Genomic DNA, 22,239 nt, shown 5'->3' on the forward strand with positions numbered 1-22,239 from the left:
ATAATCACAGGAGGAAAAAAGGTTGGACGTGTTGGTTGAGGACGATGACGATGAGGACGACATCAGATTCGAAGACAACATAGACTTCATGTTCAATGAGATGAACAATAATATCAATAACAACAATAACAACAGCAAAGTTGCGACAAACATCATGGAATCTGTGTTGGTTGAGGGGAATATGGAGGATAATATTAATAGCATTGAGACAGCCGAGAAAGTTAGGTCATTGTCTTTATCTTCGTTATCAAGTTCTTCATCATTTCTTCTTCAACAACAACCTCAGTTTCTTGGATCTATTAGCAAAATTTTAGTGAAGATGTTTGGGGTGGGGAGATTAATATTGGTAGGCGTTAAGTAGTTTGTTGGGATATTTTGTGGGTTGGTGAAAGTGAAATTGTTTTATTTTTTAAAAATTTTTATCTTGAATTTCTTAAACTGTAAAAAATAAGAAGAGCAAAGAGAATATATCACACATATTCACCTCCAAGTTTTCTTTCTGTTCTTTTCTTTCTTTTGTTATTTTCCATCAGACTCATACCTCAACAACGTCCGATCCCCTAGAAAAATTCTTCCATTTTTAGGAGTCAGTTGCACGATCCATGTGAACAGATTGAATCAACTGCAAGAGTTGTTAAATTATTTTAGATTTGTATGCATAAAAAAAGAATAATAAAGAAAAACAAATCAAGGGTTCCTTCATCCTTGTCGGAAAATATTGATACTAGGTTTTAATATATGGTTCGTGTGTAAGATATATCAAAGACCATAAATAACACTACAATAAATACAATTATTCTCGATCAAGTTCTTCAGTGGAATAATGATATATATTTACATAATTTTTTAGAATAGATTAAACAGAAAAAAAGATACCGATAAAATTATAATGAAAATGTCGAGTTATTGTTGCTTGATGGGTTAATAATTTGGTAAACAATTGATCCAATAAGAAAAAAAATAAAGATTTTTTCTTACTCTTCGTCATCTTCATCTGCATTTCCTTCTCTTACGTTAATTGATCCAATAAGAAAAACAAAATAAAATTTTTTTCTTACTCTTCATCATCTATTAACTAGGTGTTTTTATAAGGTTAAAAATCTACCATAGAATGTAAATTTTGGCAAAGACATTTTCAAGTTTTTCTATGTATGAGGACATCTAGAGACATTAAGAATGTGAAATTCTATTGACCTTTTGTGGAAGTAAAATTTGTAATTATTAAAAATTTCATGTTAAGGATGGAAGGTTTTAGCTATTGTGGAAGTAATTTTATTACATGTAATAATTGGAGAAGAAAGAATCTGCACCAAATTATTGCCTTTTTAATTATATTAATTTTAAGTTTAAAATCCTTATCCAAGAATATATAAATATATTTTATTTTTAAAAATATTTTCTATATATTTCTTATTATTTTGAAATATTTAATTTATATTTCTTCTTATTTTAATGTGAAATTCTTCTTAATCCTTTCTTTAATCACATATTGGGTCATCCAACATCACTTACAATAAACCTACACTTTTTTAAACTACCGGGCCAAGATCAAACATGAATGAACATACTCCCCAAACCACCATCACAAGTGAAACCTATCCTCAATTGGGCTTTTAAAGATGAGCAAAGTCGGAGTTAGAATTATGAACTCTAATGCCACTTGTTAAAACCTCCACAAAATCCTATCTCAATTCCGAATAAATGTGGATTCTTAAAAAATATTATTGGTATAACATACTTCAATGTCACTATACATGTCTGTCCTAGTTTCTTTTAGCATTGCATCTCAACTGCATACACCCTTAAACTTGTTTCTTTTGATCTCCATGAAGCTGAACTCCATTTCTTCTCCAAGTTGTTCATCCTCAATAATATCATCAAATTCAATGGAATAATGCAACACAAAATTTGAGTTGTGTCATAATCGGATTAGTAACTTCCTAAATGCTACCACTTCTTTCAATCACAATATTTCATCTTTTTCTATATTAGAATGTAATTAATTTATGATATTTACAAAAAACAAAAATAGAAGATGGAGACCGAAGTTCCATAAAGTTTCAAAAAAACAATTTTTCTTTCTGGTTGTAATTAATGAGATGCAATGGTGACAATATTGCACTCCTCAACTTATAGTCACATTGGTGGCAATGCATTATTATTACAAATAGTAAATGAATATTAAATAATTTTATGATGTATTTTAAGAATTTTTTCTTTGGTAACATTCCGTGATACTATATAATGAGATTCTATAATAAAATATTTAATCTAACTTTTAAAGTATTTTTTTATTGGTTCTAAAATTAATTTTCTTAGTAATTTTAGAAATAGAAAGACTTATTTCAAAAATAAACTCATTTATATCCAACATGTCATGTTATATCGTGATAGTTGGTAATCTTAAATTGTTTACCCTGTAAAGCCACTAAGTTAATAGAAGAATAAAAATATAAATATGTCAAATTTATAAATAAATAAAACATGTATACATTAACTATTAGATTATTTGGAATGCGTATATGTATTCTAGTTTAATCATTTTTATACATGAATCTACCTTTATATAAACTGGTCCTAAGCAAGAGCTTCTTCCCCAGACAAAAAGAATGGTTTAATTCAGTTAGTGGAAGAAAAAAATTATTCTTTTGTTGGTGTTTAACGCCCTGGAATCAGAATTTCATGCTGCCTTTTGAGATGCAATTGTGAAACTGAGACTAGCATGAAGAATTCCGACAGTTTCCCGGAAAAATGAAGAACCCTTAATCTGTTTTCTTCGTTATCCTGTTTATTTACGAAGATCTGGAATAAAATGTACAATGTATCGTCTGTTGTGCCATCTCAGTAACACTATGAATCCAATTCAATACAGTCAACATTATTCAGCTAGCTAGCTATACTTTAACTCCTGAAGATCATTGACCCATCTAAATATAGGTTAAGATAATTTAACAGTTTGAGCTCCAGCAATAATAACTTGTAAGTCTCATTCAAGAGGAGACTTGATTTTTGAAGATTGGACCGGAGGTCATCTTCTTAGCCAGCGATCAGTAGGGAAGCCTGCAACATTTTAAAACGTCATGCAGGCGTTCTTTTGATAAGTGGCATCTCAGAATATCTTGCTTTTTTGTTCCAGCAATCCATTTCCACCCGGATGAATGAATCCTTGTCAGGAATAAAGTCTAAACGGTGCGATTAAGTTTAGTAGAAGCACTGTGCAGAAGTCCTGCACCGCCGTCGTCTAGAGCAAAGTTAAATGAAATTAATACAAATTAAAATGAAATTTTAAACCCCCGTATTTGACCTCCTACCCTTTCACATCCACTAGGATTTATTCTCCCTGTTATCATAAATTGCAAATAAAAAATAATTATTATCGATGCAATTAACATAAATTAATCTGAAATGTACAAATGAATAGATAGCACTTACTAAGGTGTGATTTTAAGGTATATAAACATCTAGTAAGTTATTAATCTGATTTTAAGAGAAAACAAATTCTTTGTTGCTTCTCTTATTGGAACTTTTGTTGAAATTGGAAAAGATGGAGACTCAAACACCATCTTTCTCTTTAGTTATAGTTGATTGGATGTAACGGTGATAACATTTCTCTCCTCAATTTATAGTTGCATCGGTGATAATGTATTATTATTATAGAATCTATATACATATTATACATTTTAAAGATGTATTTTAGAAATTTTTTATCTAATGATATCCGTGATAAATTACAGTAGAACTTCATGATAATATGGTTAATTTACCTTTAAATTGTTTTTATATTTATTTTAAAATTAATCTTCCTAATAATTTAAAAAATCAAAATACCCATTTAAAAAATATACTAATTTTATAAGTTAAGATTTCAAATAAATCACTAGTCCCTTATACATCAATTAATAAAAATAAATAAATATCGTCACTTTTTATTATCAATAATTGATTTTTAAATTTAATTATTTTTAAGAATAAACTACGTAAGTCGATGAAACGAAAATAATGGCAATATATATATATATATATATATATATATATATGAACTTTTTTTTTTTTTGGTTATCATGCAAAATTATTTAATAGTAGATTTTCTTTCTTTTCTTATATTTATAAAACACGTAACTTTTGATTGTGCCATTTGGCATTGATCTGTCTTAGTTCCTTTGTGATTAGATTAACATTATTGTACTGGATTATAACTTATAGTAAATGTCATTTAAAATATAATCTGGCTCATTGATTTTTTTAATCAATAATTAAATGTAATAGATTTTCTTCCATAATAGCTATAAACTTCCATATTTAATATTAATAATACTATTCATGCAAATGACCAAATCCACTTCCATATTAGATTATTATTAAGTATACACTTTCAATTTAACCCAAATAAACATCACTAAATTTTATAGTGTTATAAGTTAATAAATATTATCAAATTACTCTTTTATTATTTAATTTTGGCAACTAAATCTTAACATGATGAGAATTTTTGTTATTTTCGAAATTTAACAAAAAGTTTTAGTATTATAAGATATATCAACAGATTAATGTTATTTTACAGTTAGACTTCATATTGATCAAACACTTGTATGGAACAATAATGAAGAGACAATTATAACCACTAGCTTCACAAACTGTATATAAAGACCAACTATATTATTCGCATATCACTTCCGAAAAGGGGAAAAGAAAACCCTTGAAAGCTACAATAATTCCCCATAATTTTCTCAACATTTGTTTTTATTCTCTACCATTATAAGATAACAGACACATCCTTTCAGATAGGAGTACACAATCCTTCATTTTTCATAGCATTAGGATTCTCACATCTAACTGTGTAATTACTCATAACTCATATCTTTGTTCTATAAATTTCAGATTGTATAAAGGCTAAAGGATGATACTTTTAAAGCGCAATGCATAAAATGAACTCCTAATTATTCAACCTATGTTCAAATTTTTGCAGTACAAACTTTAACTCAAAAAGATTTGTAGTTTTAGTTATTGAATCCAATTTATAGGTGATATATATATATATATATATATATACACTGCTGCTAGATCATTTTCAGTTTTTGCAAGCATAAACGGAGCAGGACAAGGAATTAAATTTGTTAAATGATCCTCAAGATCATGAACACTTACAAAGAAAAGTGAATGTAACCACTAATAGGGATAATTTTCTTCATTAAGCTTAGGGTTCATGACGTAGCAGCATGGAATTTGATAATTTTAAAATCGGAAACATTGGAGGAAAAATTGTGGGATCAGACATACCAATTTTATTATGTGTTTTTGAGCAATTGAGAAGAGATGCAAAATTAGTCATTAATGCTAGACAAAAACTCTTAAACTGCAACAAGATTCTCATTAAAATTACTAAGAAGATCAAAGAGTGAAAACAGACTAAACAATATTCGAAAATCAATCTTACTTGCTTAATGAAAAAATTACAATAATATTGTTTATATAAACAATGAGACGACACGACAAAATCAAAAACGTGAGAATGCGTCAGATAATAATTCACATAGATTGCCAAGCAAGTAAAATTTACAATAATGCTAGTTGGCCATCTATGTGAATTATTATCTGACGCATTCTCACGTTTTTGTTTACTATATTTTTTACAAAATACATTTCAATATTTCTATTTTTGTATTTTTATATTTTTATTTTATTCGTGCTACTTAGCTCAACAATCAATTGTGAGTTTCATTCAATTATAAACAATTACATTTGATAGAAATGATGACGTCTGCATTAATTTTATGTATGGATGGAGGAGACTTAATTTGTTGCGACAAATGTCTTTCAACCTTATATTGAAGCTGCTTGTCGTGATAGATGCCCCTCTACCTATCATTTAAATTGCTTTAATGGCGTTGGCAGCAGAACTTTTCTTCACGTTAACAGCCTACTTGCTGTGGGAAATGTATTTGACCTGCACTATTATCACTTTCACCGGAATTTGTTGTCCCTGTGATCAAAATTACAAATAAAAAATAATCATTATTGATGTAATTAATATAAAATAAGCTGGAATATAGAAAGAGAACACTTACGAAGATGTGATTTCAAGGCAAACAAACATCTGGTAAGTTACTAATCTGATTTTAATAGAAGATAAACTCTTTGTTGCTTCTCTTATGGGAATTATTCTTGAAAGTAAACATTTTGGAGAAGAAGGAGACACAAGCTCCATAGAGCTTGAAAAAAAAGCAAAATTTTCTTTATAACTGATGAGATGCATGGTGACAATTTTACACTTCTCAATTTATAGTCACATGAGTGATAACATACCATCATTACAAAATGTATATACAGAATGTATTTTTAGAATTATAATTAATATAATTTAAAATATATTCTGGCTCACAAATTTTGTATAGCAATAATTAAATGTAATAAAATAACTTCCATAATAGCTATAAACTTCTATTTTTAATAAAAATAATACTATTCATGTAAATTACTAAATCAGTTGCATATGCCATATTAGATTATTATTATTAGGTATAAACTTTCAACTTTTCCCAAATAAATAATTCACATTCTTCAAATCATTTAATTTTACAATATTCGTCCATTTCAATACATTTTAGTTTTAAAAGTTATAAAATATTATCAAATTACCTTTTTATTGTTTAATTTTACAACTAAATCTTAACATTATAGGAATTTTGTTATTTCCGAAACTTTACAAAAATAATAATAATAACAATGGTAGTTTTATAATATATAGCAAGGGATTAATTTAATATTATTCATTCTCAGTCACACTCATAAATAGGCCGAGTAACGACTAAAAGGACAAATATTATAACAACTAATTATAGGGATGGAAACGGGGAGGGGCGGGGAGGGGATATCAATCCTCGTCGCCGTCCCTGTCCCCGTCCCCGTTACAGGGATAACAAAGAATTCTCGTCCTCTCTCCCTCGTCCTCCTCCTTTTCCATCCCCTCCCTTCCCATCCCTCCTCGTCCCCGCGATATAAAAATCCTAACCTAATAATAAATTTTAAATTTTTTTCTATATTTTAATAAATAAAATAAATCATACTTTTCTAAAATATCACTTGTTACAAGAGCTACAAAATATGTATTCTCATCCCCGATTATGAGGATTTTTTTCATCCTCATCCCCGTCCCTTTTTCCGTTTTTATCGGGGAATCCCCTCTCTGTTAGAGTTAGAGAGGGTCGGAGCCCCCAAAGTCGGGCCCAAATTATCATCCCTAACTAATTACATGAACTGCTTATGACAACTAATCTCATTATATGCATATCAGTTTATAACACAATATATAAGAGAAATATCTTCTATTTAAAGAATGGGAAGAAAAGCCTTTGAAAGTTACAATAATTCCTCATGGTTTTCTCAAAATATCTTTTTATTCTTTACCATTACCATATAGCAAACTTTTTACCAAAGCAAGGCATAGGATTCTTCATTTTTTCGTAACATTAAAATTTTAGCATTTAACTTTGTGATTACTAATATAACTTTGATGTTTTATTCTATAAATTTGCAAATTGTATAGAGACCAAAGAACAATATTTTTAATATTTATTGGTATGTTTCTAAATTGTGATCATAAATATTAACAACATAATGGTAAATGTGAGCTTCAAATAGTGAGCAGAACCATTCTAAAAGCATCAGTTTATTCATTTCAATTTACTATTTTAAATCACCTTGCACCTTATCGTTTGTGACCAATAATTGGGTTTTAGAATTTACATAGAATTAATAGATGTAAATGGAAATTAACAAAGTGGCTAAAAAAAAAAAAAAAAGAATTATGAGCAATTAGAGTCTAATCTTGTAGGAAGAAGTCCACGAAAAAATACAACTGATTTGATATTTTGGTTGCTTGGACCATTGACAAAAGCAAATTACATGACAAACTCTTTGACAATTTCTCATTTTTTTGAAAAATAATTTGTCACAAGAGAGCAATGGGAACCGACCAAAATATATTACAAATTCAAATTATACTTTATTCTGAAATTGGGAAAGAAAAAACAATAGCCAACTTGACCGACCATGGCCAAATTCTCAACCTTTTCTGCTTATATATGTATTTTTATTGTTGAGATAAGCTTGAGATTTAGTACTGATCTTATGATTAATCAACTACATTGGTGACTTTAATTTATTAAATAAATTAGTTATACAATAAATAAGAAGGTCAAACCACCGTCTGAATCAATCCATACATTGTAAAGACCCCTTCAAGAATATGACTACATTAATTTTCTTTGCTTCAAAGTAAGCAAATTTAAGAATTTTCTATGCAAAGTGGTGAGCTGCAAGATTTGTATGTCAAATGTGAATCTGTAACCATTTTTATTGAAGAAAGAACTATTTATATATTGATTTAATAACATTAGAACGAAATACAAACTGATTTTAGATATCAATTTTATATACTATTGGATCAAATATGTTGCACGGTAAGAATTTTTTAGTTAAACTCACAAAATAAATATTTAAAAAATAAGTAATCATTATATAATGACTAACTATATAAATTATATATAACAATCGATCATGTTATTTATACGTAAATTAACCTAAAATGTTGGTTAAAACCCTTTTATTCAAAAATAGCGAAAATAGTAGATTTTGACAGATTCAATCATTTTCTTGATAATAATCAACATATCAAATCTATGTCCTATAATCATGGAATCACATTTTTTTGATATTAATCAAGAACTATCTTTTAGTATCATTTTCCTTTTAAAACAAAGTTGGATCAATGATATGGATTTATTGTAATAGGATTTAATTATACCTAATTATGTTAATTATATTATAAACCCCTCTTGGTTTTATAAATAAAGGAATAAACAATGGCAGAAAGACAATTTATTTATAACTCATATCGTTATTTTATTAATTTTATATTAAAATAAACTAATAAACTAATAATTGTTGCAGACTTTTGAATAATGAACCAAACTAATTTAGAAATTACTCTATTTACACTTAATACAAATTAATATACATATCATTGGAACAAAAATAATTACATGATTCAATCATTAAAATGAAATAAGATTTAGATCAAAATCTCTTGAAGCCATCAAAGGGGCTCATCCAAGATTTGCTATTTTTGTATTAAAAAATTTATCCAAGATTTGCATTAAATGCAAAGGGGTTGGCTTGGTATGAGCCCATAAATTGCACATGACAGTATATCTATCCAAGGCATTTCATACTCACCTTGTACTAATTTTACAAATTTTTTTAAGGGATTATGGGGAACCATGAACTTGATACAATACATGCACATGTATTATACCAATCTTGCACCCAGTCTCCACATCATTTGATTTTTGTTTTCACAAATTGATCAATCAACAACACAATATGATCTTCAAAGGGTGTCTAAAAATAGAATTGAAAACACAAGATGCATGAGGGTAATCTGTCCAAAAAAAGAAATAATAAGGGCATTAAGGGAAATATATGAAGAAGGTAAGGGTTGTCTGGGAAATAGGAGTATTTTTTTGATTGTTTGACTGTTAGTGAAGGAAGAATTTAGATGTGAAGCAGCAGGCAGAGAGATTGAGGAATCATTTTTATATTGTCTGAAAAAAAGATTGGATTTTTGTGGCAGAAGAAGATAAAACTAGAGCTACCCTCTGAAGAAAATGATGGAGTGTGAAGGAAAATGAGGGATTTTCATTTTCATGTGTTATTATTCTTATGCTTTTTGTAGCTTCGAAAAGTGAGTTTTTTCAGGTCCATTAATGGCTGGTTCTTCCAAACCATCTTGAGAAGGTCTAGCCAGAGCTCAATTATTCAAAACCATTCTCTAAAAGGTACATCTTTTAAACTATTAGCCTCTTTTTCTTCCTATATGTTGAATAACAAGTCTTATTGATTGAAATTAAGATTGATTCGATTGAGTTTGAGGAGGATTTTTTTTTCTTAATTTGTGGGGTTCATTAATGTTAAATGTTGATTTTTGTTGGTGATCTATGGTGAAAGCAGGTTCCTTTATGAGGAATCGGTTAGCTGATATTGTTAGCTAATTAATTGATGCTTCATTAGTGCTTAATTATTAGTAAGTGATGTGTTTGATGATAGTAATTATATTTTCTTTTTTTCCTTTGTCATCTGCTGGTTTTTTTTTACATTTCAGATAATAACAGTGAGAAAAACAGCGATCCTGCTAAATTAATTTGCTATTTCAATCAAGTAGTTTCATGCATATATACAGATTAAGACCTTAATTTTGGAAAGTTTTCCTTTTTTTTTAAAAATAATTATAAGGATGTGATAAGTAAAGGTATGAAATTAAAATACATAATTACTTGTTATATTTACTAAATTTAGGTTTGGATTATTATTATTATAACTTTTTGATATGATTTTTATTTTTTGGTTGCAAATATGTTACCATTACTTTTTATAATATTTCTTTCCTTGGGTTTGAATTATATATTTATGTTAGAGTAGTATATTTGTATTGTTATTCTCTTTTCTTCTCTAATTCTTGTACTGTGCAGGCCATAATATCCTCTGAAGGCCTTTTGCTCACTGGAGCTTCAACTGCAGTTAATAGTTATCTTCTTTAATATTTCAGAAGTTACCGTAAACCTCTTCCACTGTGAGTAAACTGGAAACTTACTGTGGCTGGCTTTTAGCAAATTCAGCTTTTCCATATCTTATCGTAGTTCGTGATATAGGCTATGATTGAAGATTGCAGTTTGGTAGGTGGACCATTTGCATATGAGTTTCTTCTAGGCTGCAAGAGCATTGGGTATGTGCCATTTGAGTCAAGCTAAATGAAGAGAAACCCAAACAACATAGTCATGGAACAATCAAGAATACCTCAACCGTATCAATACAATTCCATACAACCTGGAAATGGAGAATTCCAGGTCCAGCCTGCATCTCAGGCATATATGCCAGACCCTACTGGCAGCATAAATGTTAGTATGATACCTCCTGACCCATATATGTCAGAAGTTAAACCTGTACGTAACTTCTCCATACAAACTGGTGAGGAATTTGCTCTTGAATTTATGCTCGATCGAGTGAATTCCCGGAAGCCTTCGATTCCAAATATTGCAGGTGATCCAAATTATGCCACTGGCTATATGGAACTTAAAGGCATTTTAGGTATTAGTCATACGGGATCTGAAACTGGCTCAGATGTTTCAATGCTGTCCATTGTAGAGAGAAGCCAGAAAGAGTTTGAGAGAAGAAATTCTTCTTTACATGAAGAAAGAAGCAACTATGGGTCAGTTCAATCTGTACCACCTTCAGGTTATGATAGTAATCGGGGTTTAACACATGGATATGTGTCATTGGAAGCCTCTGATAGCTCATCGATAAAAATGAAAGTTCTCTGCAGCTTTGGTGGCAAAATCTTACCCCGGCCAAGTGATGGGAAGCTTAGGTATGTCGGAGGTGAAACACGCATTATACGTATAAGAAAGGACATATCTTGGCAGAGGCTTAAGCAGAAAACATTAGAAATTTATAGCCAAGTTCATGTGATTAAGTATCAACTCCCTGGGGAGGATCTTGATGCATTGGTTTCTGTGTCCTGTGATGAGGATCTGCAGAATATGATGGAGGAGTGTGATGAGCTTGGAGATAGAGAAGGATCCCAAAAGCTTAGGATTTTTCTGTTCTCCATGAGTGATTTGGCTGATGCTCAGTTTTGTCTTGCCAGCAGTGATGGGGACTCTGAGATTCAATATGTGGTTGCTGTAAATGGCATGGAGTTGGTGTCTCAAAAAGGCTTGAACTTGCATGGTTTGAGGAGCAGCACATCAACTAATGATTTGAATGAGTTAGAGCACCATAACATTGATAGGGAGACGAGAAGAGCTGTCACAGACTCAGTCGGGGTTAGCGCTTCAACATTGACTGACAATGTATTCCCATCATCAAGTATTCATTCATCTAAAATATTTCTACCAAGTTTGTCTTCCTATGAAACCAATCCACAGTTTTTTCATGGGCAGATGATGCATCATAGAGAAACTAATGAGTATCCTCTGCACTATGGCCATGATCCTTCTAGATACACTCCTGTTCAGAAAATGCCAACTTCAATGCCTCCACCAGGGTTTATAAATCAACATGGAAGCGTGAGTGAAGGGCAACCATATAGAGTTTTACAACCACAAAATCCACATATGATGGCAGGGCAGGGTAAACCGATATCTGATGGTTCAGTTCAGGTAGAAGATGATAGGGTGATGAGGCATTTTCCAGTTGAAGAAGCAGCAGTACCAATTGTTGCACCTGAAGGATCTCTACCTTCAAAACATGAGGGAAACACCAAGAACCTGAAAAAGTGTTTCCACCTGTTGATGCTGTAAATGTAGTACAGGTGTCAAAGTGTAGTAATGATAACTTATGCTCCATGCCTAGCAGCACACATGGTGCTGCTCATGGTATTTCAGAGTCTGATCAAATTGATATAAGCCATCTTGAGCCACCTGCACCTCCTCAAAGGATCTATTATTCAGTGATGATACCACGGGAGCAGGCAGAGTTACATGATCGGTTGTCGAAGTCAGATGACTATCTTGGTTCTCAGTTTCTCATTTCTCATTCACCTTCCGATATTGTCCAGCAGAATACTGTTTCAGAATCTGATGAAAAGTTGCATAATGATCCTCAAACCATTGAAGATGGACTTGCCCAACTTCAGAAGTACAAAGAGTTTGCTGATTCAATATCTCAGATGAATTCAGAGCTTTCTGAAGAAATGTTAGACCATCAAGAGTTGAAGCAAGCAATTCCAAACCTGACTGACAACAAAGGTGCTCAAAACAAGGATAAGGTTCATAAGCAACAATTGATATATGAAAAGGAGAAGCTGGTTCAGAACTTCCTCCACTGAGTCAAGCAGCTTCCATCATGCACCATGAAGGATTTGCATTAAATCCATCTGAATTTAACAGCAGTGGGAAAATTGGCCAGGAATCCTCTGCTAGTACCACTCAGGGGCATTCACAGCCTATTCCTCAGCCGGAGAGCTCAACTAAAGATTTTTCTCAAGGAATTTCCTCCGTGGGTGTTGCAGCACCAGAGCGGGTAGATATTCGTGTTGATGTTGACGATAGGTTCCCTCGTGATTTTCTTTCAGATATATACTCCAAAGCCAAACTTTATGAGGATCCCTCTGGTATTACCCTGCTGCACAAAGATAAAGCTGGCATTAGTGTGAACATGGAAAATCATGAACCAAAGCACTGGTCTTATTTTCTGAATTTGGCCCAAGCAGAATTTGGTCAAAAAGATGATTCTCTCATGGACCAAGATCATCTCAGTTTCTTGCCTGTGCATAAAGATTCTGAAGAAGGAGATCGTATATTGTATCAGTATACACCTTTAACAACAGGAGTTCCACTGAGCCATGTGGATTCCCAACCCAATTTTGGTGAAGATAACCAGAAAGGTTTACCTAGAACATTCGGAATGGACCCTAGTGTTAGTGAAAGCATGCAGTTTGACAAGATGATGGAGAACCTAAGAGCACCGGAGTCAGAGTATGAGGTAACAAATGTCTTTTATTGGTGATTTGGCGTAAGATATGTGTAAAGTATATGGGCCATGGTGAAATATTTGACCACTTCAATACTTTCAGGAAGCAGATATTGGAAACAAGAATGTTGCTCTACCTCCTCTTGACCCTTCTTTGGGAGACTTTGATATTAATACCTTGCAGGTATGATGCCTGTGTGAAATATTGACATGCACTTTAACAAGGTTTTGTACTGAATGTTGTCTTTCTGTTTACTATGGCATGATTTTACAAGACGAAGACTTGTACCTGACTAGATATTTTATATGACTATATTGAATTTCTTGAACAGTTATGCTGTGTTTATTGTTTTAAACTTGTAAGGGCTTGTGTTTGACCTCTAAAATTGTCCTTTTCTAGTTCTATACTCTACACATTTGTGAAAAGTACAGACATGCTTTCATTTTTCTTGCTTGCCCTTGGTTATGGCCCTTCTTGTTGTTTTATATTGTTTAGCATGCTTTTAAGAATATTTTTTGTCTCTACTCAACTTCTGCTTTGTTGCTTCTTCGGGATGTACATAAAAGGTAATAAAAAATGAAGATCTTGAAGAGCAGAAAGAACTAGGTTCTGGTACTTTTGGGACTGTGTATCATGGAAAATGGAGGGGAACAGATGTTGCCATTAAGAGAATTAAAAAGAGCTGCTTCACAGGAAGATCATCTGAGCAAGAGAGATTGGTAAAAGTTTTAACACCTTGACACTAGTATATGTCTGCATATGTAAACATGTATACTAGTATATGATGTCAAGCCTCTAGATTTTCACTTTAATCTGGTCTTCACAAAATTTATGTCAGATGGTCTATCTCCAAATTGGACAATGCTTATTTATATTTAACAACAGTCTTCCATGTTATCCTGAAGAAGAGCCAAAAAGAAAAAAGAAAACTATTCACAAAGTTTCAAACATAGCTATACTTCTCTTCCATGCTATCATACATATCATCTCACTTGTGCAACCATTATATCACTGATCAGAAAAAATTCTAGACTACTCTTTGTATTTTCTTAATTCTTTATGCTCACTGACATTTCCAGACAGTGGAGTTCTGGCGTGAAGCTGACATTCTTTCAAAGCTCCACCATCCAAATGTGGTGGCATTTTATGGTGTAGTGCAAGATGGACCTGGTGGGACATTAGCTACTGTGGCAGAATACATGGTCGATGGTTCTCTTAGGCATGTTTTGGTTCATAAGGATAGGTAAAACCCTCAGATTATCCAATCAGTTAATTTCGATTTGACTTCTGCATAATAGAACAGATGTTCTAAAATATTATTCATATTGTCATACTAGAATGAAACATTAGACAGATTATATACGTATTTCGTACTGAGAACTTCCAAAAGTATTGTGATTTTCTTATATGTTCTTCCTGCTGGTTCATGATTTTGGTGTGGAAGCTGTTACTCCTTTCAAACTTACTCTCTTGCTTCCTGTTTCTTTAATCTTCATCAGGTCTCTTGACTGCCGCAAGAGATTAATAATTGCTATGGATGCAGCATTTGGAATGGAATATCTGCACTCAAAAAACATTGTACATTTTGATTTGAAATGTGACAATTTGCTTGTGAACTTAAAAGATCCTTCACGACCAATTTGCAAGGTTCAGTTGACAATGCTGTGTATTTAAGTGATTGGCGTTCCCAACAAAAAGTATGTACTACTTGTAATTGTTTCTATTCTTACTGATCCCAGGTTGCTGATTTTGGACTATCAAAGATCAAGCGGAATACTTTGGTTTCTGGTGGTGTACGTGGAACCCTACCATGGATGGCCCCTGAGCTGCTAAGTGGCAGCAGCAGCAAGGTCTCAGAAAAGGTAAGATACCATTCACGATATTTTCTTCCACAATAGCTAAAGAAAGAACATAGTTGTGGAGCTGGTATTGAAGTTTCCTCTTGTCAACAAATAGTCGAGATGCAGAAAATTTTTTTTTTGACTGCAGGGAGATCTGAAAAATATGTGTAGCATTATTTTCAGGAAAATTTTTATTTAACTTTGTACTTTAAGGGTTCTGACCTTTTTCTTTATGCTTGTGTCTGGCTGTTGAGCTTTGCCTCTTACAAGTATTGGTTTGCTTACTCTCTTTGTTTATCCACAGGTCGATGTGTTCTCCTTTGGTATTGTCTTGTGGGAGATTCTCACTGGGGAGGAGCCATATGCAAATATGCATTATGGTGCAATTATAGGTTTGTCTCTAGTACTATTCTCTTTTTGCCTGTGCTACAAAACTGCAAACTGTAAATCCAAGTTCTTGTTATCAGTGTCTGCTTGCATAGACGAATAAAAATTTAGGTCTCAAGGCATGAAGCAAAAGCTCTATATCATCGCGCATTTTTCCTTGAAACAGATCATTCCAGTGTAGTTTATATCTTCATTGAAGATGTCCTTTCCAGACTGGTTTCTCTTACTTTCCAGGAAATGGTGACACATCTACATTTTCCTCACCCATTTGTATTTGCAGCATCCTTATATTATGTTGCTTTGACGATCCTTTGAACTATGAAGATCAGAATTTAGAACTAACATCGTTGGTGTTGCTTATAAATTTAAGTTATAGGCCAGCTGGCCAGCCCCATACAGTGATAGGATTTGACACACTATATATGTGTTATGCTTGTTTTTCCATCATTTCTTGCTTGAGAAAAGTTGTCACATTCAAATGTTATGTTTTCTGTCAACAATCTTGTTGAGATATGGTTCTCATAATGTTTTTCCTTGCATGCAGGAGGAATTGTAAATAACACATTGAGACCAACCATTCCAAGCCCTTGTGATTCTGAATGGAAAGAATTGATGGAGCAGTGTTGGGCTCCAAACCCAGCCGCCAGGCCATCCTTCACTGCAATCGCCAGTCGTTTACGTGTGATGTATAATGCGGCTAACCACGCCAAACATGCTCACAAGGCATCCAAGTAATGGTTTAACGGTTCCTCAGTACCTACAAATGATTTATTTGTTATATTCATTCAATTGTACAAGCAAGAGGTATATATTAATAGAATGGAGAAATTGCCTTCCATAATTGGTTTTTTTTTTTAATGGAAGAGGTTCTCCTTAATAAAACTCCAGTGTATCTCAATTTTCATGTGAACCTAACTACATTGTCATTGATTCTTACATTACTTTTACAGATCTGCTTCATATAAAGAGTTGCAGTTTACTCATTTGGTTTGTGTAGCAAATTTATGCTCCTATTGGTTTCAGTAATTGTAATTTTCTTGCAAAAACAGAAGCTAGTTGAACTCCTCAGTTTCCAATAGATTTTGCCAGGTTTTGATGGTTCAAAAGTACAAATAATACCCCTGGAATGTGCAGATGAGTCAGCATGAACAAAACGGAAACTTTTGGAGACCACAGGATCAGATGGTTGCATTGCAAAAAGTCCTTTGCACAATGAAATCAAAAACACCATTTTTTATAAAGGAATTATCATTTACCAGACGATCCAGCTTATTATTCTCTAACTCAAAATCACTTCTGTAAATGGCAAAAAATCCATTTTGGTGAGGGCATCAGCCAAGACACTAAGGAGATGAACCATTGTTGACCTGCCAAGCAGATGCAAGCATTATGGGTCTTCCTTTCCATCCAAGGAGGAGGCAGCCTTTCTCACTAGCCAAAGTGTAGCCATCGCAACCATAAACAGATAGCATAATCTTTGCTTGACTCAAACACTTCAACCCCACAACTTGAAATCCTGCTCTGCCTAGTTGTCTTCTCCATTGATCTGCTCTTTCATGCCTTTCAATTCTGTCAGACCCCTCATACGCTACAATGTTTCTTATCTCTTCTGCAAAGTGAAGTTGTTCTATGTTCATCCTCTGAAGACTGTTTCTTGGCAGACTAGCCTCGAGCGAGTCAAAAATAGCAGAGTAGTAATGAAGAGACTCGAGAAATCTCCCAAGGAAGAAAGGACCATTATGGTTAGCATCTTGCTCAACCATTGTAAGCAAGGTTGGGTTGAGTTTCTTGATTGCTTGGAGAATTGCCTTGAGGGAGCCTCTACTCTCTTTAACAAACTTGTGCAAGTGCATAAAACTATTCACAAATAATGCTTCTCCTTCTTTCAAGTTAAGATTCTCTCTAGTTAAAATCAATGGAGTAATTGGCTCCAATACCATGAGAAACTCTAACAAGATGCCTTGTGAACTGGCATCTTGTGCAAGTACACTCATGCTGGCTTCAAGCTCTAACAGATTCTGATCATTGATTAATCCGGTAATTCGGATTTTTGGAGGACCCTCTGGCCTTGAAGCTAGACTTCTAATCAAAAAGGGCCATTGAAGGGTATGTTCCATTCCTAGATCTATTATGTGCAAAGAGTTTTTCCCTTGTGCAGCTTGACATATAGCTTCATTTGCAGCCATGAAACCAAAAGCAATGTAAGGAGTTGTCTGGTAAAGGAGTTGAAAAGCTTCAACTTTCTCCTCCCTGGTGATCAATGACACGTCCATGGCTCCATCTGTAAATGTACCATTTGCATTGACATTCTGAAGAAGAGATAGCCTAGACTTCAACCCCATTGCAAAACAATAGGAAATTCTCTGTAAAGAATCAACCCAAGGATTAGCAGAAGCCCAAATCTGGCTGAGCATAGACTCAGCAAGCTGAGTATCTCTGCAACCAACGGCCTCAGCACAAGCCAATAACAAATGCACCAAGTGAAGCCCTTGATCGACACCATGACTCACCTCATCCACACTAGGCACCATCTCATGAGAAGCAATCCCAAACTCTTCATAAGAGGCACAATTACTCAATTGCAAATTATCATCCCCTTCATTTATCTGAAATTGGACATCTTGAATGTGATCAAAACTACTCTTGAGCTCCTCCTCAGAGGCCTTGAGATTATCATGACCAATGTCATTATTATTGTCTTTGTTGTCGTGATCGTTCTCCATGTTAAAGAAGCTATCAACAAACTCATCAACCTCAGAGGCAGCTAAATGAGGAGTGCTGGTGGAGTCATCATGATCGGAAGGAGAAAACAATTCAACTTCATTCATAATCTCATCCCATTCTCCTTGTTCTTGCTCAACTCTTGCTGGACAAAACCTTCTAATGGCGAGGTCTTGATTGAAGCTCTCATAATGCATGGGGAAAGAGAGCCATCCATTCATTGCTTCCATGGATTCTTCAACAACCTTGGAGGATGAATGGAGACTGGAGAAAACTGCCTGATAGGTACTTAAATTTGGAGACTATAGATGCTTTCTCAACTTCTTTTAACCATGTGGCGAAGAATATTCTCTTTGTTTTGAGCTCAGAAAGAGAAAAATAATAAATTCTTCCCAACTTTCAATCCAAACTTCTTTTAACATATATAAATATATTATATGCATAAACATGAGTGAATTTAAACCGAGCCAACTCAAACTCAAATTCATATGCGGCTTGAACAAACTGAATTCAAGTCAAAGCTCCAATGGAGCACCATAAATTGAGTTTAAGAGTTTATTGATAATTCTTCACCAGATCTCTTATTTTTCGACAATTTTTTTTTTTGACGATTTTTTTTTTCCTTCTATAACAATTTTTCTTCTTCTTTTTAGCGTCACTTTTCACCATTCAAATTGGTTCGACTCGAATTCACCCCTATATGCATTTGTTGTTTTCTTTTTCCATTAAAAAAAAGGGTGTTGTTTCATAATATTGAAATGTACTTCGGTGAAGGTGAATGGAAAGGGACAGGCATGGTTGGGTTGGGGGTAGTGATAACAAGCTTTGAATTTTTATTGTTTTCTGCAATTATTATATAACTTCACATGCAATGGCCGGCCTTAAAAGGCCGATGAACTCAACACAACGAAGGGCCCCTCTCTCTTCTGTCATTGGTGTCATGTGCTTGTCACAAATCATGCTCTTCTTGGGCGGCCAACAAACAATGAGACACCAAAGATGGCTAAGCTTTATTTGCACACTTCGCCTGCCTTTTGTTTCATTTCCTTTTAAATGATAAAAATGAGAAAATTGGGGATTAGGAGCTCAATCCTCTTCATTCTCAAAACCCTATTGATCAATCTAAAAAAACTTTGCATATATATGATGTGATTCACATGTTTGTGGTATAAAATGTGATGACTTTTCATAATACATATGCGTAAATAATTTTATTGAATAATGCTATGATTGCCTCAAGGTTTTGCTCATCTCCTGTCATCTAAATCTCTCTCACCAACCCACAGGTTTGAATTGAAAATAGATCAATTAATAAAAAAAGGGTTTTTAATGCACTTTTAAAAAAAGTAAACTCATCAACTACTCTTGACTTGAAAACAGTTAGAAAACTAAATATTTAACCAAATAGTAAAGAAGACATGTACTTCAAACAATAACATTAGATTTACGTAAAAAAACCAAAAATTCACGGGCAAAAAATAGAAATTTTTTTATTATAAATGAAAAAGATTATAATATGGAGAAGAGATTAAATGTTCTCTCTATATTTACAGTACACACACTTTCATAACACTTTTCACATACACTTAAATACAATTTTTAAGTACAAACTCTAGTTGGTAATAACTTGACTCGTGCACTCACAAATCGTATGTCCATAAAATGTTACATATGTTTTGTCTGTAGGCATACCCGTTTTATTACACGTAATTGTTATTCTTCTCAATCCTATTCGGGTCACCATCAACAACAAAAACACCTTATAGATGTCATTATTTTCAAACACAAATGACCTTAACTACAAAAGGGTACATTGAGATCTAGCAACTAGATCACATAACGGTAGGTAAAATATTCCGACTAAATTATTTATTTTCATACACAAAACTTATATTTACGTCCCCATCCACCTTCCCATTATGATACCATGATAAAGATGTGTAGCAAAAACAAGTTCTAACCAAACTACACATATAATGTGAAATGGATCTTATTCTACAATAAACTATATGCACCCAGTTTTAAATACTCAGATAATTTGTTATCATATAATTGAATAATTTTAAATTAAAGATAAAATAACATCAAATTACGTGATAATACATTATCTAACTATTCAATTAAGTACTCAAACTTGGATATACATAATATTGGTCCTTATTCTATAGTTGATTAGATTGGTCTTCTAACTTCTTGTAAGGGTGATCATTAGTTCTTGCTACTACAAAATCTTTAGAATATTCTATTTATAATAAAGTTAGATTCCATTCAAATTAAACCCTAATAAAACCATTTCGAAATTAGCTCAAATCTAAATTAAGGAGCCAATTTAAGATTAATTAGTTAAGATTCGAACTCAATTTAAAAAATAATTTAATTTTAAATTTAGTTGTAATTGATTCAAAATCAAATATGTGGATTAATTTAAACTCAATTCGTTCATAAAAAAGAATCAAATCTTTACCTCAAACTCAACATAGAGTCATATAAAACAACCCAATGCTAGATTATTGTCATGTTAATTATATTTCACATGAATAATTTATATTCATTTATATCACAAATTAATTCTATACAAATTATATGCATATGCGACCATCACAATGATGCATCATGTATACAATCATGTCAATCAATATATAGAGTCATTTTGAACTGCCAACAAATCAAAATTATTTATATAGATTTTGACCCTTGGATTTTTATTTATTTAATTAATTATTTCTTGTGGTCTCCCCAATAAAATGCCTTAATAATAAACTTTGACTTAAAATAATATAAAGTAGTTCTACCATTGGAAACAACAATCAATATTACACGATAAATTATTTTTTAACTTTGTCAATTGATATTTGCAATGAGTTGTGGAATAAAAGCACCTTTCGGCAGAATGTTGGTGGATTTAGCTTTGCTAAGTATCAGGGTAGGATAAAGATGATAATTTTGATCAGACTTTAAGGGTTTTGATCCTCTCTTATCCTAACAAAGAAAAGATTTTTTGATTAAAATAAGAAAAGAGATGAGGACAAAGATAAAAAAATCCTTATAATTGGGGATAAAGATACATATGTCCCCTCTCATTTTCACCCCGGCCCTGTTCCTGTCTCTTTATATTAATATATTTACTTAAAATATTAACATATTTTTATAGTTTTAGATTATTTATATTTTTTAAATTTATTTATGTTTTTGTTCTACATATTAAAATGGTTAATATATTTTATATTTATGACATTTGAAATAGTGGATTGATTTTAATTTTACTTAATTTTATTATTTAATATATTTATATTGTGTTTAAAATGTATAATAAACAGATTTTTTCTTGCGAATACGGAGAGGGAATTTTTCTTCATAGAGAGGGGATGAGGAATCATTTTCATCCCCGTAACAGAGACAGGCCAGAGATGGGGATTGATATCTCATACGAGGACAGGAACGGAGATTGAGATCCTCTTCTTGCCTCTCCTTGTTGCCATTCCTAAGGGAATCATTTGCAATGAGTTGTGGAAATAAAAGCAACTTTCGGCATAATGTTGGTGGATTTAGCTTTGCTAAGTACCAGGGTAGGATAAAAAATAATAATTTTGATCGGATTTTAAGGGTTTGATCATCTCCAATCCTAACAGAGAGAAGATTTTTTAATAAAAACAAGAAAAGAGATGAAGACGGAGATGAAAAAATCCCTACAATTGGGGATAAAGATACATATGTCCCCTCTCCTTCCCACCCCGCCCTCGTCTTTGTCCATTTATATTAATA

At 32.6% G+C, this 22,239-nt stretch overlaps 1 protein-coding gene and 1 pseudogene across 1 annotated transcript; one reads left to right on the plus strand and one right to left on the minus strand.

Moving 5' to 3' along the window:
* Positions 1-9,539: 9,539 nt before the first annotated feature.
* On the plus strand, positions 9,540-16,739 carry LOC123197747 (annotated as a pseudogene).
* A 178-nt stretch (positions 16,740-16,917) lies between these two features.
* LOC123197748 (GRAS family protein RAD1-like) lies at positions 16,918-18,821 on the minus strand. Its single transcript, XM_044612121.1, has one exon. The coding sequence runs from the start codon at positions 18,705-18,707 to the stop codon at positions 17,100-17,102; it is 1,608 nt and encodes a 535-aa protein (XP_044468056.1). The 5' UTR covers positions 18,708-18,821; the 3' UTR covers positions 16,918-17,099.
* Between the last annotated feature and the right edge of the window lie 3,418 nt (positions 18,822-22,239).

This window comes from Mangifera indica, chromosome 15 (assembly GCF_011075055.1).
Source record: "Mangifera indica cultivar Alphonso chromosome 15, CATAS_Mindica_2.1, whole genome shotgun sequence".
Lineage (NCBI taxonomy): Eukaryota > Viridiplantae > Streptophyta > Magnoliopsida > Sapindales > Anacardiaceae > Mangifera > Mangifera indica.

Bases quoted from the DNA above. Each gene is read 5' to 3' on its own strand.
- LOC123197748 (XM_044612121.1), bottom strand. From the start codon at position 18,707: ATGGAAGCAATGAATGGATGGCTCTCTTTCCCCATGCATTATGAGAGC.